The following is a 19888-nucleotide window of genomic DNA, read 5'->3' as shown; positions in this document are numbered from 1 at the left end:
GTCTGAAACTATGGGTTGGGACCCATAATGGGGCAACACACAGTACACACAGGGAAACAGCACACCAGAATTGGGAATCCTTTCGTTTTTAACAAAAGGATAAGCAATTCTGTTGTGTCTGTGTGTGTGTGTGTGTGTGTGTGTGTGTGTGTGTGTGTGTGTGTGTGCGTGCATGCGCCTGTGTGTGTGCATGAGCGTAAGACGTGTGTATATCAGAGGTGCTTATCTCTGGCCTCTGGTCCCCTCCTGTGCAGCGGTACTGCTTCTCCTGGCGGTCCAGTGGGGGGTTGTCCTCCCGATGCCCGTTCTGAACTGGAGTGTGTGTCCCAGCGCTTTAGGTCTCACAAAGACCCTCCAGCACGAAGCAAGTCAGCTGCTGGACACCTATGTAAGTAGAAGAAACCATCCACCCACCCACCTACCCCCCCACACACACACACACACACACACACACACACACACACACACACACACACACACAGACACACACACACACACACACACACACACAGGGGAAAGGGGATCTCTTGCAACCCCTCTTTCAAGGGGGGTATAGAAATACTAAAAATAATATAAATATAATCCTATACCATGATGCTGTCAAGACTTATTAAAACAGTTAGCTAGTTATTGTATAGATCTCAACCTCCACCGCCACGGTTTCACTAACAACATGTGTTTGACCTTACAGGTGGACTTCCATCAGTTTCAGGCTGATTCCATCCCAGAAGACGTTCCTGATGCCAAAGTGAGTGGTAGCAGCCCCGCTGAGAGACTGTACAGCATCGCTGTGCAGGAAATGCTCTTCTCCTGGCACCTTGGGGTCGTAAACAAAGACAACATGGACTTCTGGGCCGACCCAGACCCCGTCCTACAGAAGGCCTTCACAACGGTAGTAAATCGATTGTCTCACCATTACCTAAAGATAGGGGAGCTTCTGAATGAAGTTGACCCCAACTTTAATTCTCCAACCACGCCAGCGCACCCGGACCTCAACATCGAGGGCAGCTATGCCAAGAAATATTATGGCTGGGGGGTTTTATCAAACCTAAAGTTCCTGTCAATCAATGTGGAGCAAGAGCTCAAAAGTGTTTGTGGGGAAAACCTATAATCTGCCTAACCTTTATTATGTCTTATATTTATATATTTATTTAATGTTTTTGTATTGTTTGATATTTATTTGTTTAATGGTGAATCCAAACCCTTTTTCCTCACAGCCTAAAGTAGCTGTTGCCCATGTTAAACATATGTTTATTTATTGTATTTATTATAACTCTGGTTTAGTGCCTGTTCTATTCGTGCCTGTCCAGAACATGCAACGACTTGTATACATATTTATTTATAGATGTATTTATTAACTGTTTTCTAAGAGAAAGACAAGAGAAAGAAGTTTAAACTGTGACTTTATTTTAAGCCAAATATATTTATATTTAAATATTTATTTAATATGACTGCATAACATGGCATCTTATGTGATTACGTAAGAGCCACTGTATACACACACTGTTTATAAGCCTAGGTGCTGTTTATATAAAGAGTAAAGATTTTATTTTTATTAAACTGTATTTTCATACTATGACTAAGTAGTGTTGATTCAAAAACATTGAATACATTTGATATGAACAATGTTTTTATCTCGCCCAAAAGATTTACTATGTTGTACCACATGGAATTCAATACTTTTATGTGGCTTCAAATGTATACATTTATACAGTTTTCTACATTTGACCACACAAAATGTACCTGTGAGTGTGGATGATGGCTGGTTTAAAGGTCCCATGGCATGAAAATATCACTTTATGAGGTTTTCTAACATAAATATGAGTTCCCCTAGCCAGCCTATGGTCCCCCAGTGGCTAAAACTTGCGTTCGGTGTAAAACGAGCAGTATGTGTTCTGCTCGCCTTTGAAAAAACTGGATTGGGGGATAGGAACTTTGGCTTTGACTCCCTGAGTCTCCCATGAACTGCGACATGCTGCCTGCCGCCGGTTGCCGCGAGGCACCACCGCCGCGAAGCAGCACCGCCCGGCAGCGGGCAGCCGGCAGCAGGCAGCGCGCGGTTCAGTATACTTCAGATTGATGTGGAAGTGGAAGAACCAGAGACGTCGGAGAACCCGACGAAGTTGTTTGTGATTCATAATATCGTCTGGAGGCGCACACAGCTTGGCCGTGATAATATGTATTATATGATATAGATATCTACTTATTATATGATATTATTTAGATATAGAGCTCCAGGACTGTAACGCGTGTGTCGTACACACACGTACACACAAATTGTTGTACACGCTGTTGGTGTTATGGCGCATAACACGTCGGACTCTCGTCTCTGGTATTTCCAGTGTTGTGCCTGAACGCGTTCACTGAACGAAAGTTCATGAACTCGTTCATATTTTGGGCGAACGTGAACTGAACGTATTGTATTACTGCCTGATGAACGTTACTGTGAACTCGTTCATTCTGGTGTCAGTGAACGGCACCCTCACTTGGTTTAACTTCGTTCAATAGGGGGGTTATTTCTCTATCAACACGGCGGATGCGCGCGCAGATCGCCGTGTTGTTTGACCGGTTACCATGGTAATCTCCGTGCGGTTCATTTGCAGTTGAGGTGTTGCCAGCTTACTGTTACATTAAACTGTAATCAGAAAAGGTGGTTATATGCTATAGACCCTATAGTATCTGTCATATAAAGGCTGGGACGAATTTCATATTATAAATATGTACACTTTATTTTGAAAGTATAGACCAGCGCGATTCCCATTGAAACGAATGGCGCGGTGATTATTCTTCAAAACGAGAGCTGTTAAATTGTGGAAAAAATATTAAACTGTAATCAGACAAAGCGGTTATATGCTATAGACCCTAGAGTATTTGTGGTATAAAGGCTCAGACGAATTTCGAATTATAAATATGTACAATCCATAACGTTAGCTCTCTGGCTCATAGCTCAGCGGAGTAGAATACCTCCTAGAATCATTGCTTGTTGGCCGGAAACGGAAAGGGGGGCTGTTCACGTTTGGTTGTAGTCTTTTCGCTCGGTTCTCCGTCTCATCAGTAGGGCTAGAACCGAGCGAAAAGACTACAACCAAACGTGAACACCCCCCCTTTCCGTTTCCGCCAACGAGCAATGAGTCTTCCAACAGAAATCAATGGGATTTACAAAATGCGCTAAATGTGCAATAAAACACGATAGAAACTGTATTTCGATACGATACTTGGTTGAACCACTCTATATCATCCTAGTAAAAACCACAAAGGGGGCTCAATGTTCAAAATACCGGAAAAAATGAAAAGCTCACAGCAACATATTGAAAAAAAGAACTATGAACTAGTTCATTTTTTGGAACTGTGAACTTAGTTCAAAATTTTGAATTATGAACGTTTAACTGAACTAGTTCATTTTAAAATTTGTGAACTGAACTTTGAACTAGTTCACGAAGAAAGTGAACTTTCCAAACACTGGGTATTTCCACAACGAGACTCGTAGTGGGGGTTATCTCAGCCATGGTTGAGTATGAATTGGGGGAAAGGAACTTTGGCTTTGACTCCCTGAAGTACATGAACCACGACATGGAGGAGAAAGGGATTGTTGGCCTGGAATGTCTCCCGCTTGAGCCCCGCTTCCCGCTGTCGAGGGACCACCGCCTCGGCAGCGGTCAGCGCTTAGGCACCACCGCCTCCTGCAGCGCCGGTGGTCCCTCGGCAGCAAGGCTCCGGCGGGAGACAACCGCGGTCAACAATCCCTTTCTCCTCCATGTTGTGGTTCAGTCTACTTCAGATTGATGTGGACGTGGAAGAACAAGAGACGTCGGAGACCCCTACACGGTCGTTTGAGATTCATAATATTGTCTGGAGGCTCACACAGCTTTTGGCCGTGATAATATATATTATACGATATAAATATCCATGTATAATGTGATATTATTTAGATATAGAGCTCCAGGACTCCCATGTGTTCTAGAATATTAACAGAACACGGCTAAAGGCTGTGTGCGCCTCGCTATAGACCACTGTAAGCAGAGCGCTTGGTAACGTGGCTGCAAGATGCTCAGGGCCACACCCCCACCCTCCTCCTTGACCCGCCTCGCTCCTCCTCATTTACATTAAAGCTACAGACACCAAAACAGCGCATTTGGGGGAAGCTCAATGTGCAACTGGCTCGGAGAGGCTGTAACTCTGCACCACGGCTGAATTTCGGGAACGTCTTTGAATACTGTGTTAGTGGCCCACTAATACCTATATTAAAGCATCCATAAAATAGCATGTCATGGGACCTTTAAGCAGCATCACCTGGCCAGAGTCAGACAGATTGGACTCAGGGTGAGGCTGCACAAGTGTAGTGCATTGGGCGATCAATGCACACAGAATGACCATAACCAGCCATCACCACACACACTCAAGGAGAGCTCTGACATGTCAGAACAGAACACCTGCTCTTTTTCCAAGTCTGCAATAAACGTGTTTAAACAATATCTACCCTTGTCCTGGTTTCAGAGGAGCCAGTACAGCTACCTTGTTGGAGCTTGGCATGGAAAGCTGCTACAGCCTATCATAAATTTAGGCCAAACGTTGGTGTAAACTCTTCGCATAAACACCTGGTTGGATGGGTTTATTATAAAAGTGTAATACATATTTAAGAAAAGACACGCTTCTCTTTAAATGAATCAGAATCATAAAGATCATTAAGGTTAAAATATTGTTTTAGTTATATAACGAGGCACAAACCCGTTTCTTAGTTAGTTAATCTATTATTCAAACACATTTATTAACGATATCCCTATGTTTTCCAGTACAACATATTCACGTTTGCATTCATGCTTAGGGTGGTTGCTGGTCCGTATTATTATTGTTGATTAACCGTACCTCTTAAAGAGATGTGGGGCGGTTGGGTCAGAACAAAAATTCAAACCAATGCCATGGACGGCCCACCGACATAGTCAAGGAAAGTTTGGCCAGATTTGTGATATGACCTTTATTTCTCAAGTGTTTTTTTATTATATCCATTTTATGTTGTATATTTGTTTTTGTTTTTTCTGTTTTATTGGGGGGGTTGAATGAATTTATTGTTTAGCATCAGAACATGGAAATACATGTTTTAAAATACTTGACAATTCCCTCAGCTTTGTGTCCCTAAAATCCCTGCCCTGCCTGGCTTAGAATTCCTGGGCAGCCTGCTGTTCATGGCACCCAACATGCCCTGGGTAAGTCTTGGGGGAGAATAACTTTAACCCTAAAGCCATGACCCTTCACAGGACAGTGGTCATGCTCTGTTTCCCGTTGGTGATTATCAAAAACACCTTTGCGGTTAGGAAGTGGTGGTGGCTTCTTCCTCATTGTGGTGGTTGTGAAAGTTCTAAGATCAGAAAGAAAAATGTGAAGACGTCAATTTGGAGACAGCTTGACGTATTAAAAGGGAAATGGCCAACTTTTTTGTAAATCTTCTGGTTTCAGTTCAGTTTAGTCCTACGTCTGTTAACACATGGTCAATGGTACAATGAAGCGTGAAGAAAAACTGGAAGAGCACAAGCCCCCAAAACTGCACAAGTCATATAAAGATAAAGTAAGAAATGACTTACTGCAAGTATTCGTTGATTGTTGTAGTAATGCAAGTATTCGTTGATGTTGACATCGGCTGCGGCCTAAAACCTCTGCCAGTCAGTTGTCTTGAAGCAGTCCGGTAAGACCTCTCAGCCTATTGGTTTCATTTATAAATTTCTGTGGAAACTGGTTTGACCTATTTCAGTTTCTGCCTATTCAGGCAAAAGTAAGATGGAGCAGTTGTCTGCCTCCTAAAAGCAGGGTGAGCTATAGGGTTTATAGCATGTCTGAATGGGGTGGTAGCAGTGTCTGAATGGGGCAGTAGCAGTCTCTGAATGGGGCAGTAGCAGTCTCTGAATGAGGCAGTAGCAGTGTCTGAATGGGGCAATAGCAGTGTCTGATTGGGGCAGTAGCAGTGTCTGAATGGGGCAGTAGCAGTCTCTGAATGAGGCAGTAGCAGTGTCTGAATGGGGCAATAGCAGTGTCTGATTGGGGCAGTAGCAGTGTCTGAATGGGGCAGTAGCAGTGTCTGAATGGGGCAGTAGCAGTCTTTGAATGGGCAGTCTCTGAATGGGGCAGTAGCAGTCTCTGAATGGGGCAGTAGCAGTGTCTGAATGGGGCAGTAGCAGTGTCTGAATGGGATAGTAGCAGTCTCTGAATGGGCAGTCTCTGAATGGGGCAGTAGTAGCCTCTAAATGGGGCAGTAGCAGTCTCTGAATGGGGCAGTAGCAGTCTCTGAATGGGGCAGTAGCAGTCTCTGAATGGGGCAGTAGCAGTGTCTGAATGGGGCAGTCTCTGAATGGGGCAGTAGTAGCCTCTAAATGGGGCAGTAGCAGTTTTCTGAATGGGGCAGTAGCAGTGTCTGAATGGGGCAGTAGCAGTCTCTGAATGGGCAGTCTCTGAATGGGGCAGTAGCAGTCTCTGAATGGGGCAGTAGCAGTCTCTGAATGGGCAGTCTCTGAATGGGGCAGTAGCAGTGTCTGAATGGGGCAGTAGCAATGTCTGAATGGGGCAGTAGCAGTCTCTGAATGGGGCAGTTGCAGTGTCTGAATGGGGCAGTAGTAGTGTCTGAATAGGGCAGTAGCAGTCTCTGAATGGGGCAGTATCAGTGTCTTAATGTGGCAGTAGCAGTGTCTGAATGGGGTGAGGGGTGAAGCAACAGTCCTAGGCCTTTTCTTCTCTAAACAGGAATTTAAATACATTTCCTTAAAGAACAAAATCTTCCTTTTTATAGCTTTACAATGCTAAACATGTGAATGGACGCTGGCATCGCTCAAGAAAAATGATTACTTGAAGGTGACAAACTGTCCCAATGTGATGGCAATTAATCATCTTGCCAAAGAGGAAAATGAGAACAGGCTCTGATGTGGTTCCTAATTACAACATAGAATTTGTTTCCTCTGCCATCAGCGTGATTAATTGTTTTACTCCGGACGCCCTTCCCAAGTGGGAGCTCCCTGTTGCCTGGGGTGCACCAGAAGCAGATAAGAATCATGGTAAAGGTGCCAGCAGTTTAGAATCCAATCACTGAAAATGAGTTGCAATCTTCTGGACAGATGGACACCCCACAGTAATATGGCAGTCATGGCTGTCAAAGTCCCATCTCAACAATGCAAGTCAACCACTGGACTCTACTTAAGATTCATGTGGCCCTCCTTGTTGTCAAATTAAGTTATTCATTATTGTTTAATTATAATCTTAAAAATGTACTGGACTCCATATCAGAGCCTCCAAGCTCTTGCTAGGAAAATCTCATTGCCTTGATTTGATTTATATATCACTGCCTATCCCAACAAAAACAGCAGGGCCTAACATGAATAATATATACCTATAAAGTGAGATCATCTCTGTATGAATGTCCTTTGCGTATCTGTAGAACTGTTCATCTGATCTATTTCACACTTGGCATGTGCTTTGCGATGAAGTGTAGTGTCTACTTATTTGGACACACAACACCTGCAATATTAATAAACTTTGAACCAAAGAAACAACGGAACACTGTGCAGAAGTGGGGAACTGCAATAGTGATACAAAAGCACCCAAATGTGTCTAACTAAATAAATGTTAGTCGGGGACAAGATCTCCATAGGTATATGTAAATGTATTTTGTGCATTGCCTTCACTGCATCACATCTCATAACTTGATAATAATCTGACAAATACAGCACACACCTGTCCACAATTAATTGGCTGTATTGTGTGCTTTGATTGATCATCTGATAACCATTCAGTTAGTACAACTATCTGAATACTACATCTTGGAAACAATCAATATTAAAGATTCCAGAGAAAATAAAATGGAATTTATATTAAACCTGAAACAAGTCATCCATCGAAATGTAATTTATTACTGTCAGATTAATACTGGCATCAACTAGAAAAACAAAATGTTGACTTTTGTCGAATTCAATATATTTCTTACAATTATGAATGGCTTTACTTTATTTTGTTTACAAAAGAAAAAAAATGATCTGTGAAGACACAGCATAAATTACAAGAAAATAACATTCACATTAGCTGTTAAATAGTTATTCCATAAGCATGCGTTACCATACACACATAAGTGATGACACAATTTTGGATTAAAAATGTCCCAAAATAAAAAACATCTTAAAATGAGGCCTGCTTGAAAATGGAAACGGATGAGCTGCCTGCTTTGAAGACCTGTCAATCATCACAGATGAATTTATGTTGCCTTCTACGCACTTATGAAGTGTAAGTATAATTCAAGATTTTTAAATAGCTCTTCAATGCAAGGCTATTTTTTTAGGTGGATGGCTCTCTGAGTGGGTTGTAATCCAACACTGAAATGGATGGCGCTCCGTTTATTGATGTTGTTGTATGTATTTTGGATGAGGAGTCCCACATGGGTATTATCTAGGTCCACCGGTACTCTTGGTCCTCAACACTCATATAGGAAGAAGTTCTGGAGGGCTTTCTCCATAGCAGTACTTTGCCTGAGGGTTTCGGTAGGTGTTTTCATGTTGAACACTCTGCAACACAGAAGGACACTTATACTGTTATCTTTCATCCAGTATCCATTACTAAAAGGGACACCCAGTTTAAATGGCTTCTATATTTGAATGTCCTGAATGTAAAAGGTTGGTTTTCCCTCGTAGCAGCGGGCAGGTAAGGTCAGACATGCTTTGATGAACACTACACTGTGGAGTATGAAAAACTGAGGACAAACAATCTTTTTTAAAGTTTGCAGACTTTAACTTTATCCCAATACTCATAGTCTTAGTTATTTCCAGGTTTTCCTCTTCTCTGAAACCCAAATTATATGCGACACAAATAAGGACTACAATACATTTTTTCACAAAGCACGAATGGATGGATGCTGTGTTTTTCAAAGCCTGGGTTCAAATAGGACTCTAGTCTATTTTCGAAGCGTAAAAAAAAAAGAAAAAGGTTTGGCGTCCAACACGTCGGTGTACATTGGGCTTCACACCATGATACGTACTTGTGAAGAGGTCCGACACTTAGCCAAGCACAGCTCAAAGTGGTCCTCAACCGCAGTGAAGAGATTTTGAAAGCCCTCTGCGGCTCGGTTCAGGAAACGCTCGAGGAGTGGTTGCTAAAAACAAATGTATAAAAGTGGGAATATGAGCACCTCAGACCAGAATTCAATTCATTTTTAATTTCTGATGTTCATTCATCTGCAACAAATCATGCTTCTCCACCTCTTATCCCAGTCATCAATAATCAATAATTTCCAGCGTGAACCTCAACAGATATGCAAAAGGAAAGCCACACCACAGTGTGATACTGCAGATCAAGTGAAAGTGGCTGCTTCAGCAGTTCTGGTATGGTCACCTTGTCGGGCTGCAGGCAGCAGGACACACAGTACTCGTAGATGTCGCAGCAGCCGTTGGCCAAGCAGCTTTTGCAGATGTACTGCCTGGAGCTCGGAGCGTTGACGTTACAGCAGCCGTTCACCAGCAGGTCCTTCCTCTCGCACACGTAGCCTGCAACACAGGACGCCAGACAGATAAACATGAGCCAATACAGTCCGGACCGGTAACGCATCTACGGCGTGAGAGTCTTGGTGGGGTTTTCTTCTGAACATTTGTCCAGCAGTCGGTTATGCCATGGTTATTATTGCGAAAATTATTGAAAAGTCCACCAAAAGTCCCCTAATTCAGTGACTTCTAGTAATGTTGTAGAAACAACATATATGCAAACCTTCTAAACTAATCCATCATAAATTAACTGTGAAAAGTGGCAGAAAAAACGGTCTTGATGAGTATAGTTTTGAACTGTACATGATAATCAAAACGTTTGTCACACACACACACACACACACACACACAGTTATAGCTGATGTGTTAGGACCTTGCTACTTTTCAACCTCTGGATGGAGCCTGATCTTTGCACTGCGCTACTCAGTGGTGCCCTGCTGGTGTGAATGTGCTTACCAAGCTCGTCGGTCAGCAGGGCTTTCCCCTGGATGGAGTTCCTACATTGGGTCATCTGACGGCTGCTGTTACCCAAGTTGAAACGGATCTTCCAGGGGATGCGGTGGTCCAAGTCCCTCACTTCCAAGAGGGTGCGGTCTCGAATGGTTCTTTCTTCCTGCAAAATACAAAGAAAAATGAAAGATGTTGACCTTTTTATGTATTTAATTTGTTTATGCCCATTGGGGAGTTTGTACTCAATTCTAACCTATATAACATGCATAAGTGCTGTACCTGTTTGAGGGTACTGGTGATGAAGTAAATGAGGGACAACCCGAACACCACTCCCAGGACCCAGCGTCTCCTCAGCAGCCGGCGGAGCACCATCATGACATGGCCCTGGCAAGAGGTGCCAGGAGCAGGGAAAATGATGATATTCAGGGGGCCCTGAATATACGAGGATCTATAATGTGAACCCCAAATATTCCTGTATGACCAAGTTAGGCAAGTGGAACTTGGATTCGCTCCACACGTAGGGCGACACTTTCTACTCTCCAAGCGACGTCAGCTAACCCATGTTACATTTGAGAAGCTAAACAACGCAACTAGGATGTAATCTAAGTATCGTTACGATCCCTCATCAGACCCCCAAGAAGATGTCGGACGACAGCTGCTTTGTTAGCCAGCTAGCTGTGATTAGTAAGCACCACCTAGCTCCTCTTTAGGGGCTGAAGGCGTAAAACACAAACTACAAACTAAATGATATTCTAAAGACGAGTCCGTGTTGTTACAAGCCCAAGCATAACGAAGGTTAAACTCTCTAGAACGAGGTACACATCAGGCCGTTACGGTGTATCGTTACTTTAGAGGAGCCATCACAACAAACTACCAACGCGGAAATTGTCGTGTGTGAGGAGGACACCGATTGGTTGAAGACATGTGGGAGGCGTGTCGTCACGTAAACGTTATCGTCCTACAGGAAAAAGAGCCCGTCGTTTATTTCTCTATGAAGACGAAACACTTTTCTTAGCTTAATAAAATAAATCAAGAAAGACCTAGGTAACGTATGAAACGTTTGAATTGAGCGTCAATGCATTCATTTTTGGCTAGCTGAAACACTCGTTTCATGTTAATGTTTACGTTGCGGTGTATTTTGCACTAAATTGGACAAAGCATGAACGAGGATGTTGCCTTACAGGCCTAACCCTGTGATGATGTTAACAACAGCTTCTCTATCTTCCTCAGCACTGGCTCATGGGTTGATGAGCGGCATGTCATGCAGAGAAGACACAGCAGCAACACGGATGGCATGCCCGGTGAAAGGTGGGGACGGTCTTAGCAGGCTATCTATGTGCAGGTGTTATCTCTCAATGTGAACCTATTTTCTAGACCTGAGTGCAGGTGCACCAGCAACATCAAGTATGCGTATGCGAATTAAAATTCAATGAAGCCTTTCCTTATTTTAGGGCCACTTTTTTATCGGTTATACAGAATAATATGCGTGTATAGCATTATATGCACCAACATCAAGATCAGTCCTTTCCCAGGCAGACAAAATGCAATTATTTTGTATCTCTTCTAATCCTACACAGGAGCCGTAGCCAAACCCTGGGATCAGAGAGCAGCCTGGACGAGGGTTGTGTGTTCGACTGTCTGAAGCCCGACTCCCCCGTCTCCCCCCAGCAGCTCTTCTCCGGTCTGGTGGGCGTCCCCACCAGCTCCGTGTCCGGCGCCCCCTTCCAGGCCGCCAGCCTAGTGCTGGGCTCCCCCCCGGACGTCTTCATCCAGATGACCACCTCCTCACGGGAGGACGGCGGCACCCCGCATCGTTCTGACGGCGGCGGCTCTTACATGGTTCCCCGCCCGCCGCAGCCCCACCACTTCCACCACCACTTCCACCACCAGCAGCCGCTGCAGCACAGGACCTCGTCCCTGCTGCAGCAGGCCGCGGCGTCGGCCGGCCCTGAGAGGCATGGCTCCGGCCGGGAGGAGGGCCAGGCGGAGGAGCAGTCCACTCCGGCGCCGGCCCTCTCTGAGCTGAAGTCCGTGGTGACCTGGCTACAGAGGGGCTTCCCCTTCATCCTCATCCTGCTGGCTAAAGTCTGCTTCCAGCATAAGCTAGGTAGCTTGCTATGGTCCCTAAGAGCCTTTTTGACAAAGAAATAATGTGATACCAAAGAATGTACACAATACAAATATGTAGCACGCTCGTTTAAGGTAGGAAAATTCTAAACATATGAAAGACTCCAATTTCTTATACATTTTGTAACGTTTTTTTGTTTCTTTTACACTTATCCACATATCGCTCATCCCTATGAAAACAAAAACAAAAGCATTTCAGCTGATACTGGAAAGTTCTCAAGTTCCATTGTGAGGTCTCATGTCAATTTCAACCATTTACTCTTTCCAGGTATTGCTGTATGCGTGGGGATGGTCAGCACATTTGCCTTTGCGAATTCCAGATTCAAGCATCAGGTGTCATTACGGGTAATGTGTTAATACTAATCTCTTGCTCATTACCTGGAAACACCAAAATTGAAAAGTTGACTAGGTTGACTAATTAAAAAAATCATAAGGTTTGATAAAAAGCTTCATGTTGCAATCAACATCCTGCCCAATTATCCCTCCAGGAGGAGCGCTCTGTGTTGGTTGCTCTGTGGATCATTGTGTTCCTGACGGGGAACATCGTGTATCTCTATTATACATTTAGTGAAGAGGAGCTGTACAACAGGTAACTTAACAGTTAAGGAGGAATTTGTGTATTTTTGCTATTTTGTGTTGGGGTTAGGGTTAGACTTTTGTCTTTCATTCAGTAATTCATTTATTTTGGTGTGTATTTATTTGTTTGTCTATGTTTTCATTTCCATTTTTCATGAAGGGATTGCGTCTGTTTTTGCCATTTCATGTCCTGTGAGTATCATGGTATCTATATGTTTTATTATTTATTTGCGTGAATCTGAATTTTGTTTTATATATTTCATAATAGTAATTATAATTTAGCTCTTTTTAATATAATTATTCTCAGCAACTAACAATAAGCCCCCATGTATGTTTTTGTCTCCAGCCTCATCTTCGCTAAGCCCAACATCGACAGCTTTGACTTCTTCCATCTGATCTGGGTGGTGGGCATCACAGACTTTGTCCTCAAGTACTGCACCATCAGCCTGAAATGCTTCATCCTCTTCCTTCCCAGGATCTTCCTGGCCTTCAAGTCCCGAGTAGGTGTTCTCCACCTCTACAATCCCGTCTGCATTCATTTAACATGAATTCCGCTGTTCTAGAAGACCTCGGCAAACAAAAACCCAATGTTTGCGTTAACTTTACTTACGGTGAAAAGCATTTTGAGAGGTCTTACTTTAACAATCGGAAATAATTTACTAGGCAAATCATTTCCTGATAAAAAAAAAAAAAAATCGGCAATAATTTCATAGTTTAATCATAAAGTATTTGGATGAAATCTTCCACTGGTTAACAGACTTGCGGGCCTTCCAGTACCCACCCAGCACACACTGTGTTCACCTTCCCCCAGGAGGTTTATGGTGGTAACGTCATTGATCCCTGGAGCTGGACTATTACCTCTTTCCTCAGCACAACACACACACACGCATACACACATAAGTGCAAGCAAACACACACACATACGTGCACGCGCAGGGAGACCTATATATTGCCCATCCTTTTCCAGGTAGTGGCTAGATGAAGTCATGCATCAGCCTTTCCATTTCATTACCGCATCGGGCCAGGAAGCAGAGGGCAGACGCAGTGTGACGAAGAGATAGCCAATAGCACGACAACCTATTCACAGATGACAACACCAGCCTTTGGTGTTGTCATCTTGAACATATTAAATCACGCTGTTCCTCTAAAGTGCTGTGCCCATCCACACATGCTCTCCATGCAGCTATGCAGATGTGTGTTTTCAATTGTTATAGTTGAGCATTCATTTTATCATTGTGTGTGTTCTAGATTTGTTTGCCTAAGTGTTCCTTTTCCACTCCACGGAAATTACGTATTAGTCGCCTGTGTAAAACCCCTAACCGCAGCACTTCCTCTGCAGAGAGGAAGCACAATATGGCCACAGGACACGTACAGTGTGTGGGCGTGCGTGACTGTCCGCATGCAGGAGAGAAGGAAAGGATCGAACCCAACGACAACACAAAGAACTGAAACCAGATAAGCAGGATGCTCCACAATTGAGTCTGGCTATGAAGCCTCTCCAGCTCCTTGGCTGGTGTCCAGGGTGGAAATGTGACAGCTACTTTTGCGTGGGTGTGATGGGCACTGTGGGATACCAGCCACAATAACCAAGATGAATTGCCCTCAAGCGAGTGGTCTGCCTCCTTCCCACCAACCTGTCTGCTTAGAGCTGCTTACCCACAGTCATTAATCTTTGTCAGCGCACGTCCAGGAAGTCATTATCCGTGCTGGGACGCCCAGGGGCCACCCGGGAGTTCCGTTTGTTTGGATTTGGGCATCGCTGGTTTTGTTGTTTGTTGTTCCAACGTCAACGTTCATCTGAAGTACTGTACGCCTGTGGAATGTTTTCAGAGGCTTAGTTGAAAAACAATATCTACTTAAGAGATGAGGGCTTTGGGCCTGGGATGGGGATTGGATGTGTGGTAGTAATTTGGGGAGGAGGGCATCTGAGGCCCTGCCGGGCTAGGCTTAACATGGTGGCTGCGAGGTAGCAGGTGGATTGTGCTGCTGCCAGTTTCCTGTGCAATGTGGTGCCTAGCCCTGGGTCCTGCAGCGACAGCGTGCCACTCTGAGCCTCTGCCAGGTTGGTGGGGGGGGGGGCTCACTGTTTTAGGCTGTTAACATCGCCGCACTGCACTTGACTAGATAGAGAGGTAGCTGCAAGAACTGGAGCTCTTCTTCTGCTCTGACACTCTTTCTGTGCTCTGGACTAGTCACAAAGTGAATAAAAGAAAGTGTTGGATATGTGTTGAAATAGTTTTTTCCCTTAGGTGGTTTGAGTGTCTGTAACAGCAATGTGTACATAAGCAGCTTATTATACAAGTTTATGTTTATTTGACTAATGCGCATTAGAGAACGAGTAGGATACATTTATTGACCATCTAATTAGTGCATTTTAGGCATCAACAGCCATGCAATGTGTGTTAAAATAAAATATGAAGCTAAAAGATGCAGATAAAAGTAAAAAGGGAATGCTGCTAAGAAAGCTTGTAGGCCTAGTGATTCTGACATGTTTGTGTGTGTGTGTGTTTGTGTGTCTGTGTGTCTCTCTCTGTCTGTGTGTGTGTGTGTGTCTCCAAGGGAAAGTTCTATCTGTTGGTGGAGGAGCTGAGCCAGCTGTTCCGGGCCCTGCTGCCCATCCAGCTGTGGTACAAGTACATCATGGGAGAAGACCCCTCCTCTAGCTACATGCTAGGGGCCATGCTCATCATCATCTACAGCCTGTGCAAGGTAAACCAAACTGAACCACAGGTCCTGCACAAATGTTAAACGATCTGGTAACGTCTCCCCTGGCTTCACTTAACCAATCCTTTGTCAAAATGACTTCATTGTATAGATTCTGCCAAAGAGCTTTAAACATGTTGGAGAGCTTCAAACACAGATCACACAGAGCACTGTGTGATCTGTGTGATACAGGTATATTCACGTTGTTTGGACCACGAACTCTGCAACGGTTGACGCAGATTCCAAAGGAAATATACTGTACATATCGAGCGAGACAAGATTTTGCGTTTTCTCTTTGTTGTTAAAGCTAAACATCTATTATGTGAGACTGTCTGTGAGTGGATGCACACTTATTACTTGCAATTATTGCAGATCATGTTATTTATTTCTGTTTGCTTTTATGTACTCTGTATTCGTACCCTCACAGATGTCACCTCCCTTCTGTTTTCTTTGTATGTTTATAAAGTAATATTATAATGGTATAAATACTAAATAAGTATTATACAAATTATACTACTTTTCTCCATTGCCGGTTCCTCAATCGCTGACCTTTATACACAGTGATGGTGCAATTAGTCCCTTGAACAAGTAAAAAAAAACATGGAAAAGCCCTACATTGCTTACCGTTATTGTAATCATTTTTTTAAGTTGTGTTCTACTAAATGTTCCAATACTTGAAGAATTAGTCACTTCAATTGTATTTTCTTGATTGCAGTCCTTTGACATCTGTGGTCGACTGTCGTCCATTCGCAAGGCCTTGGTTATCCTCTGCAGTGCTCAGGTATGATTTCTTGTGTGACAAACCAAAATACTATACATTTAAAAGTATTCATATTCGGTCATCTTTTTACAAATCAAAATACTGCAGCCAAACTGGGCATGTGTTGGCCAAAGTCTTGATAAGAAAAAGGTGTGATCTTGACCATCAATTTAGAAAAGGTGTGACTTCAAGAAAGTACCAAGACGCATGTTGTGAAGACATAACTCATACTATTTACTAGTTACATATATTTTTGTTATTTTATATCTTGTGTTTCTGCACCGTCCCACCATCCACATTCTTTGTATCCTGTGAAAGCTTACTTGGCAAAAAAAAAAATCACAGATTTTGATCAAAATGTGTTTATCTGAGAATAATTACTTTTTGGTCTGTTTGGACTGGCATTTACTATTTATCAAAGGCAACATACTCATTTTATTATATTTGTTTATTTGGTCTGTATGTTTGTAACTGTCTCCATGATCAACCACCCTTGATTTTGCATAAAGAAATCTGTCTTTCTAGGGTGGATAGAACAATATGTATGTGTGTATATATATATATATATATATATATATATATATATATATATATTGCTCTCAACCCCTGCTAGAGTTTTGGTGTGCGGGCCAGCAGCCAGCAGTGTGGAGAGGCTGGGGACGTCTGTTCCATCTGTCAGAATGAGTTCACGGACCCCTTGGTGCTTCAGTGCCAGGTGAACACTCTTTTAACATTATACCTGATTTAAAAAAGTAAAAACAATAAAGCAAATAGCAACAGCTACTATGTAACAATCCCATTAACTATAACAAAACTATAAAAATATTTATTTATATTCTTGAAACTTTATATTTTGAATGTGGAATTGTGTGTTTCTGCTCACTTGGTAAATCCTAATGTGTTTCATCGCTGCCCGTCTCTACAGCATGTTTTCTGTGAGGACTGCCTGTGTCTCTGGTTCGACCGGGAGAGGTCCTGCCCCCTGTGTCGCTCCTCCGTCATCGAGAGCCTGCGCTGCTGGAAGGACGGCACGACATCAGCCCACTTCCAGATCTACTAGGGTTGGCTACTGCTTTAGCATGTGTACCTTCAAGATATACTAGGGTTAGCTACTGCTTTAGCATGTGTAACCTCCAGATCTACTAGGGTTAGCTACTGCTTTAGCATGTGTAACCTCCAGATCTACTAGGGTTAACTACTGCTGTAGCAAGTTTACCCTCCAGATATACAAGGGTTAACTACTGCCTAAGCATGTTTATCCTCCAGTTTGACGAGGGTTAAACACTGCTTCATCCTCCATATACTGTCTGTAATTTAGCGTTGTCAATTGCACCTCAGATCTGAAGACAACTTTGCGATGAGACTGTAAAATGAAGTCTGGACTCCCTTTGGTCACAAAAGATCCCATGGCGCTTTCTAACCCCGGGGTCCTGGCCTTATTCCCACCAAGGCTCTACCCACATGGCGACCTAATCACCCCTGATCTCTTATTGGATGATTGCGTTCCTCACCTCTTCTATGTGAGAGCCAGTGTGTGGTGAGCATTCTGTTCACCAATGGGCTGCCGTGCAACAAACTAGTAGTGGAGGAGGTCGGATATCCCACACGAAGCGCTTTGTGTGCCTAAAAGTGCTATATAAATACAATTTAAGTCTTATTATTATGGTTAACTACTGCTGTTCATCCTGCATATACTATCTGTATCTGTACATAATCATGCAATTTACGATCCTCAACACAAGTTGGGTTGCGGTGGGATCTAGACCCAACCCAAGGTACTGTTTGTTGATGTTTTTATTCTTGCTTGGAACAGTTTTGGTTATTTGTAATTAGTACAAATTATAGCAACAGTTTCTTCAAATAGTGCACTTCATGACCAAGCACCCGTTGATCAAATGTATTTACAGACACAATAAAGGATGTATGTAGAGTATGAGTGTTTTGATGAATATTTAATAGAAAAGCATTTACAGAAATAAATGATCCCTTTAAAACCTCCAATTACCCTGTAAGGGTATAGAGTAATGAACATAACCCTGTTACTTATTTTTCATTTTGCTAAATTTTCTTATGAAATATTTACGAAAGAGTATAAACACAACGTCACACAATTGGAGGAGAAGAAAAACATAATGAGTTTTTCCTCATGAACAAAACGTACAGAATATGCTTCTAATAATTATCTGTTCTATAACAATTGCACGTAAAACAATTATGAAATTACAACAATCAAATGTCTTGCAACAAAATGAACACTCAATACTGTAAACAAAAACCTCAAGACACGTTCTGGTTGACTGCATATGTACATTAATTTTGTTTTATTTGCAGCGGCTCTACAATAAGTCGAGGGCTATGCAACACGACAACCTAATGCAGTCTGCTAAATGTGCATTAAGTGCTTTGAAAATAAATACAAATAATAGATAAATAAACACTTCATATAGGATTCCCGATCAGACCAGCCCAGCGAAGGTGTTATCGCCAGTCCATTCCGTGCAAGGATGTATTATACGATTATAGGTATTAGGTCAGTTAGTAGAGTGAAGTTTTCCCTTCCTTGCATCAGGGGAAGATGACATCATCGTGTTATGAAAGTGTCCTACAGAGCCAGTTTGCGAAGACGTCAGCAGCGTTGCTTGGCTTCAGTTGTCAACATCAGAGTTTATGCCGCAACATAGCAAACCGTTTTGATGAGCGAAATAATATGCATTCCTGTTTTTATAGAAAGAAAAAAAAGACTTGCCGGCCTTTCCGACCTGTTTGCGTCTTTTATAATAAGTTCAAATTGTTCGTAGCTTGGTTCCCCCTGCATGTCCTGAAGGCACCATCTAATGACAAAGATAAAAGAAAAACATTGCAAAGTAACCATTTTATGTAGGGCAAATTAGTCAGACACGTTCAATTATGCTTGACATCTGTCAACACGTAGTTGTAATGTGGCACGCAAGAAAGAACTCATGACACGCGACTACATTCACCTGGATATACCTGTTGCTGGTGTTGCTGTCAGTCGACCTAGTGCCCTACAGGTGTCGCCGTCGGACCAGAAGAACAAGGACAGCAAGGTGGACCGTTGTATAAATAAAGCTCTTAAAATGCCTGCTTTGTCTCTTTAGTTGTTCTTCTTGTCTGCATCGCTTGTCCCCTGCAGCCCGTCGTTTCTCCAACTGATCCCCGATGGTCCTTAAATGGGATGCGAGAAGTTGTGTGGCGGAGCATGCTTCTGTTGTGGGACCTTGGCCAAATACTGAGTCGCCCAGGAGAGCCAAAGGCTGGTCCACAGGTAACCAACACATCTTGACTCAAAGTCGATCGAGTTCTCCAGATGTCCCCGCTTTACTCCTTTAAACGCTCCCTCGTTGTCTGGCTCAAATCTGAACTGTGTTTGTATTTTCCTCACATGCTCTCTTCTGTCTAGCTATCTGCAACACCCCCCCCCCCCCCCCCCCCCCCCTCTCTCTCTCTCTCTCTCTCTCTCTCTCTCTCTCTCTCTCTCTCTCTCTCTCTCTCTCTCACTCACTCCATCCCCCCCCCTCTGTTGTATTATGCATTACGTGTCACATGGTTTAGGGGTTTACATCATCTTCTCCCAAAAGAGAGATGGAGAGTCGTTAACTCTTAAAATGCTTATCTCGCCTGTTTTAGATACTTTTTTAGGTGTCAAATTAGAGATGTACATTTTAAATAATATTCGATTTGAGAAATGTATACGGCTTATTAATGCAACCTTTATGTCGACTCTATAATACATCAACCGCTGAGCATCTAG

The 19888-nt window shown here is 43.1% G+C and overlaps 2 protein-coding genes across 2 annotated transcripts; one reads left to right on the top strand and one right to left on the bottom strand.

Annotated features, from left to right (window-relative positions):
• Nucleotides 1-7883: 7883 nt before the first annotated feature.
• Nucleotides 7884-10803, bottom strand: spring1 (SREBF pathway regulator in golgi 1). Its single transcript, XM_079743883.1, has 5 exons — nt 10230-10803; nt 9957-10113; nt 9355-9506; nt 9002-9115; nt 7884-8531 (listed from the first exon to the last, which is right to left on the bottom strand). Exons 1-5 carry the CDS (start codon nt 10323-10325, stop codon nt 8448-8450), a joined length of 603 nt encoding a protein of 200 aa, XP_079600009.1. The 5' UTR covers nt 10326-10803; the 3' UTR covers nt 7884-8447.
• A 102-nt stretch (nt 10804-10905) lies between these two features.
• Nucleotides 10906-17997, top strand: rnft2 (ring finger protein, transmembrane 2). The gene is made up of 10 exons (XM_079743894.1): nt 10906-10994; nt 11181-11258; nt 11528-12057; nt 12346-12422; nt 12566-12666; nt 13000-13153; nt 15213-15362; nt 16072-16137; nt 16730-16831; nt 17042-17997. Exons 2-10 carry the CDS (start codon nt 11212-11214, stop codon nt 17174-17176), a joined length of 1362 nt encoding a protein of 453 aa, XP_079600020.1. The 5' UTR covers nt 10906-10994; nt 11181-11211; the 3' UTR covers nt 17177-17997.
• The last annotated feature ends 1891 nt before the right edge of the window (nt 17998-19888 follow it).

The sequence above is a fragment of the Pollachius pollachius genome (assembly GCF_949987615.1).
Source record: "Pollachius pollachius genome assembly, chromosome: 1".
Classification (NCBI taxonomy): Eukaryota; Metazoa; Chordata; class Actinopteri; order Gadiformes; family Gadidae; genus Pollachius; species Pollachius pollachius.
The sequence above is the reverse complement of the archived record's forward strand: the minus strand, read 5'-3'. Positions and strand labels throughout refer to the sequence as shown.

Coding starts and splice junctions, on each gene's coding strand:
- spring1 (XM_079743883.1), bottom strand. CDS start 10,325: ATGATGGTGCTCCGCCGGCTGCTGAGGAGACGCTGGGTCCTGGGAGTG. Junction 10,114..10,229: donor TCACCAGTACCCTCAAACAG/GTACAGCACTTA, acceptor TGTATTTTGCAG/GAAGAAAGAACCATTCGAGA. Junction 8,532..9,001: donor AGTGTCGGACCTCTTCACAA/GTACGTATCATG, acceptor TCTGTGTTGCAG/AGTGTTCAACATGAAAACAC.
- rnft2 (XM_079743894.1), top strand. CDS start 11,212: ATGCAGAGAAGACACAGCAGCAACACGGATGGCATGCCCGGTGAAAG. Junction 12,423..12,565: donor AGCATCAGGTGTCATTACGG/GTAATGTGTTAA, acceptor TTATCCCTCCAG/GAGGAGCGCTCTGTGTTGGT. Junction 12,667..12,999: donor GAAGAGGAGCTGTACAACAG/GTAACTTAACAG, acceptor TTTTGTCTCCAG/CCTCATCTTCGCTAAGCCCA.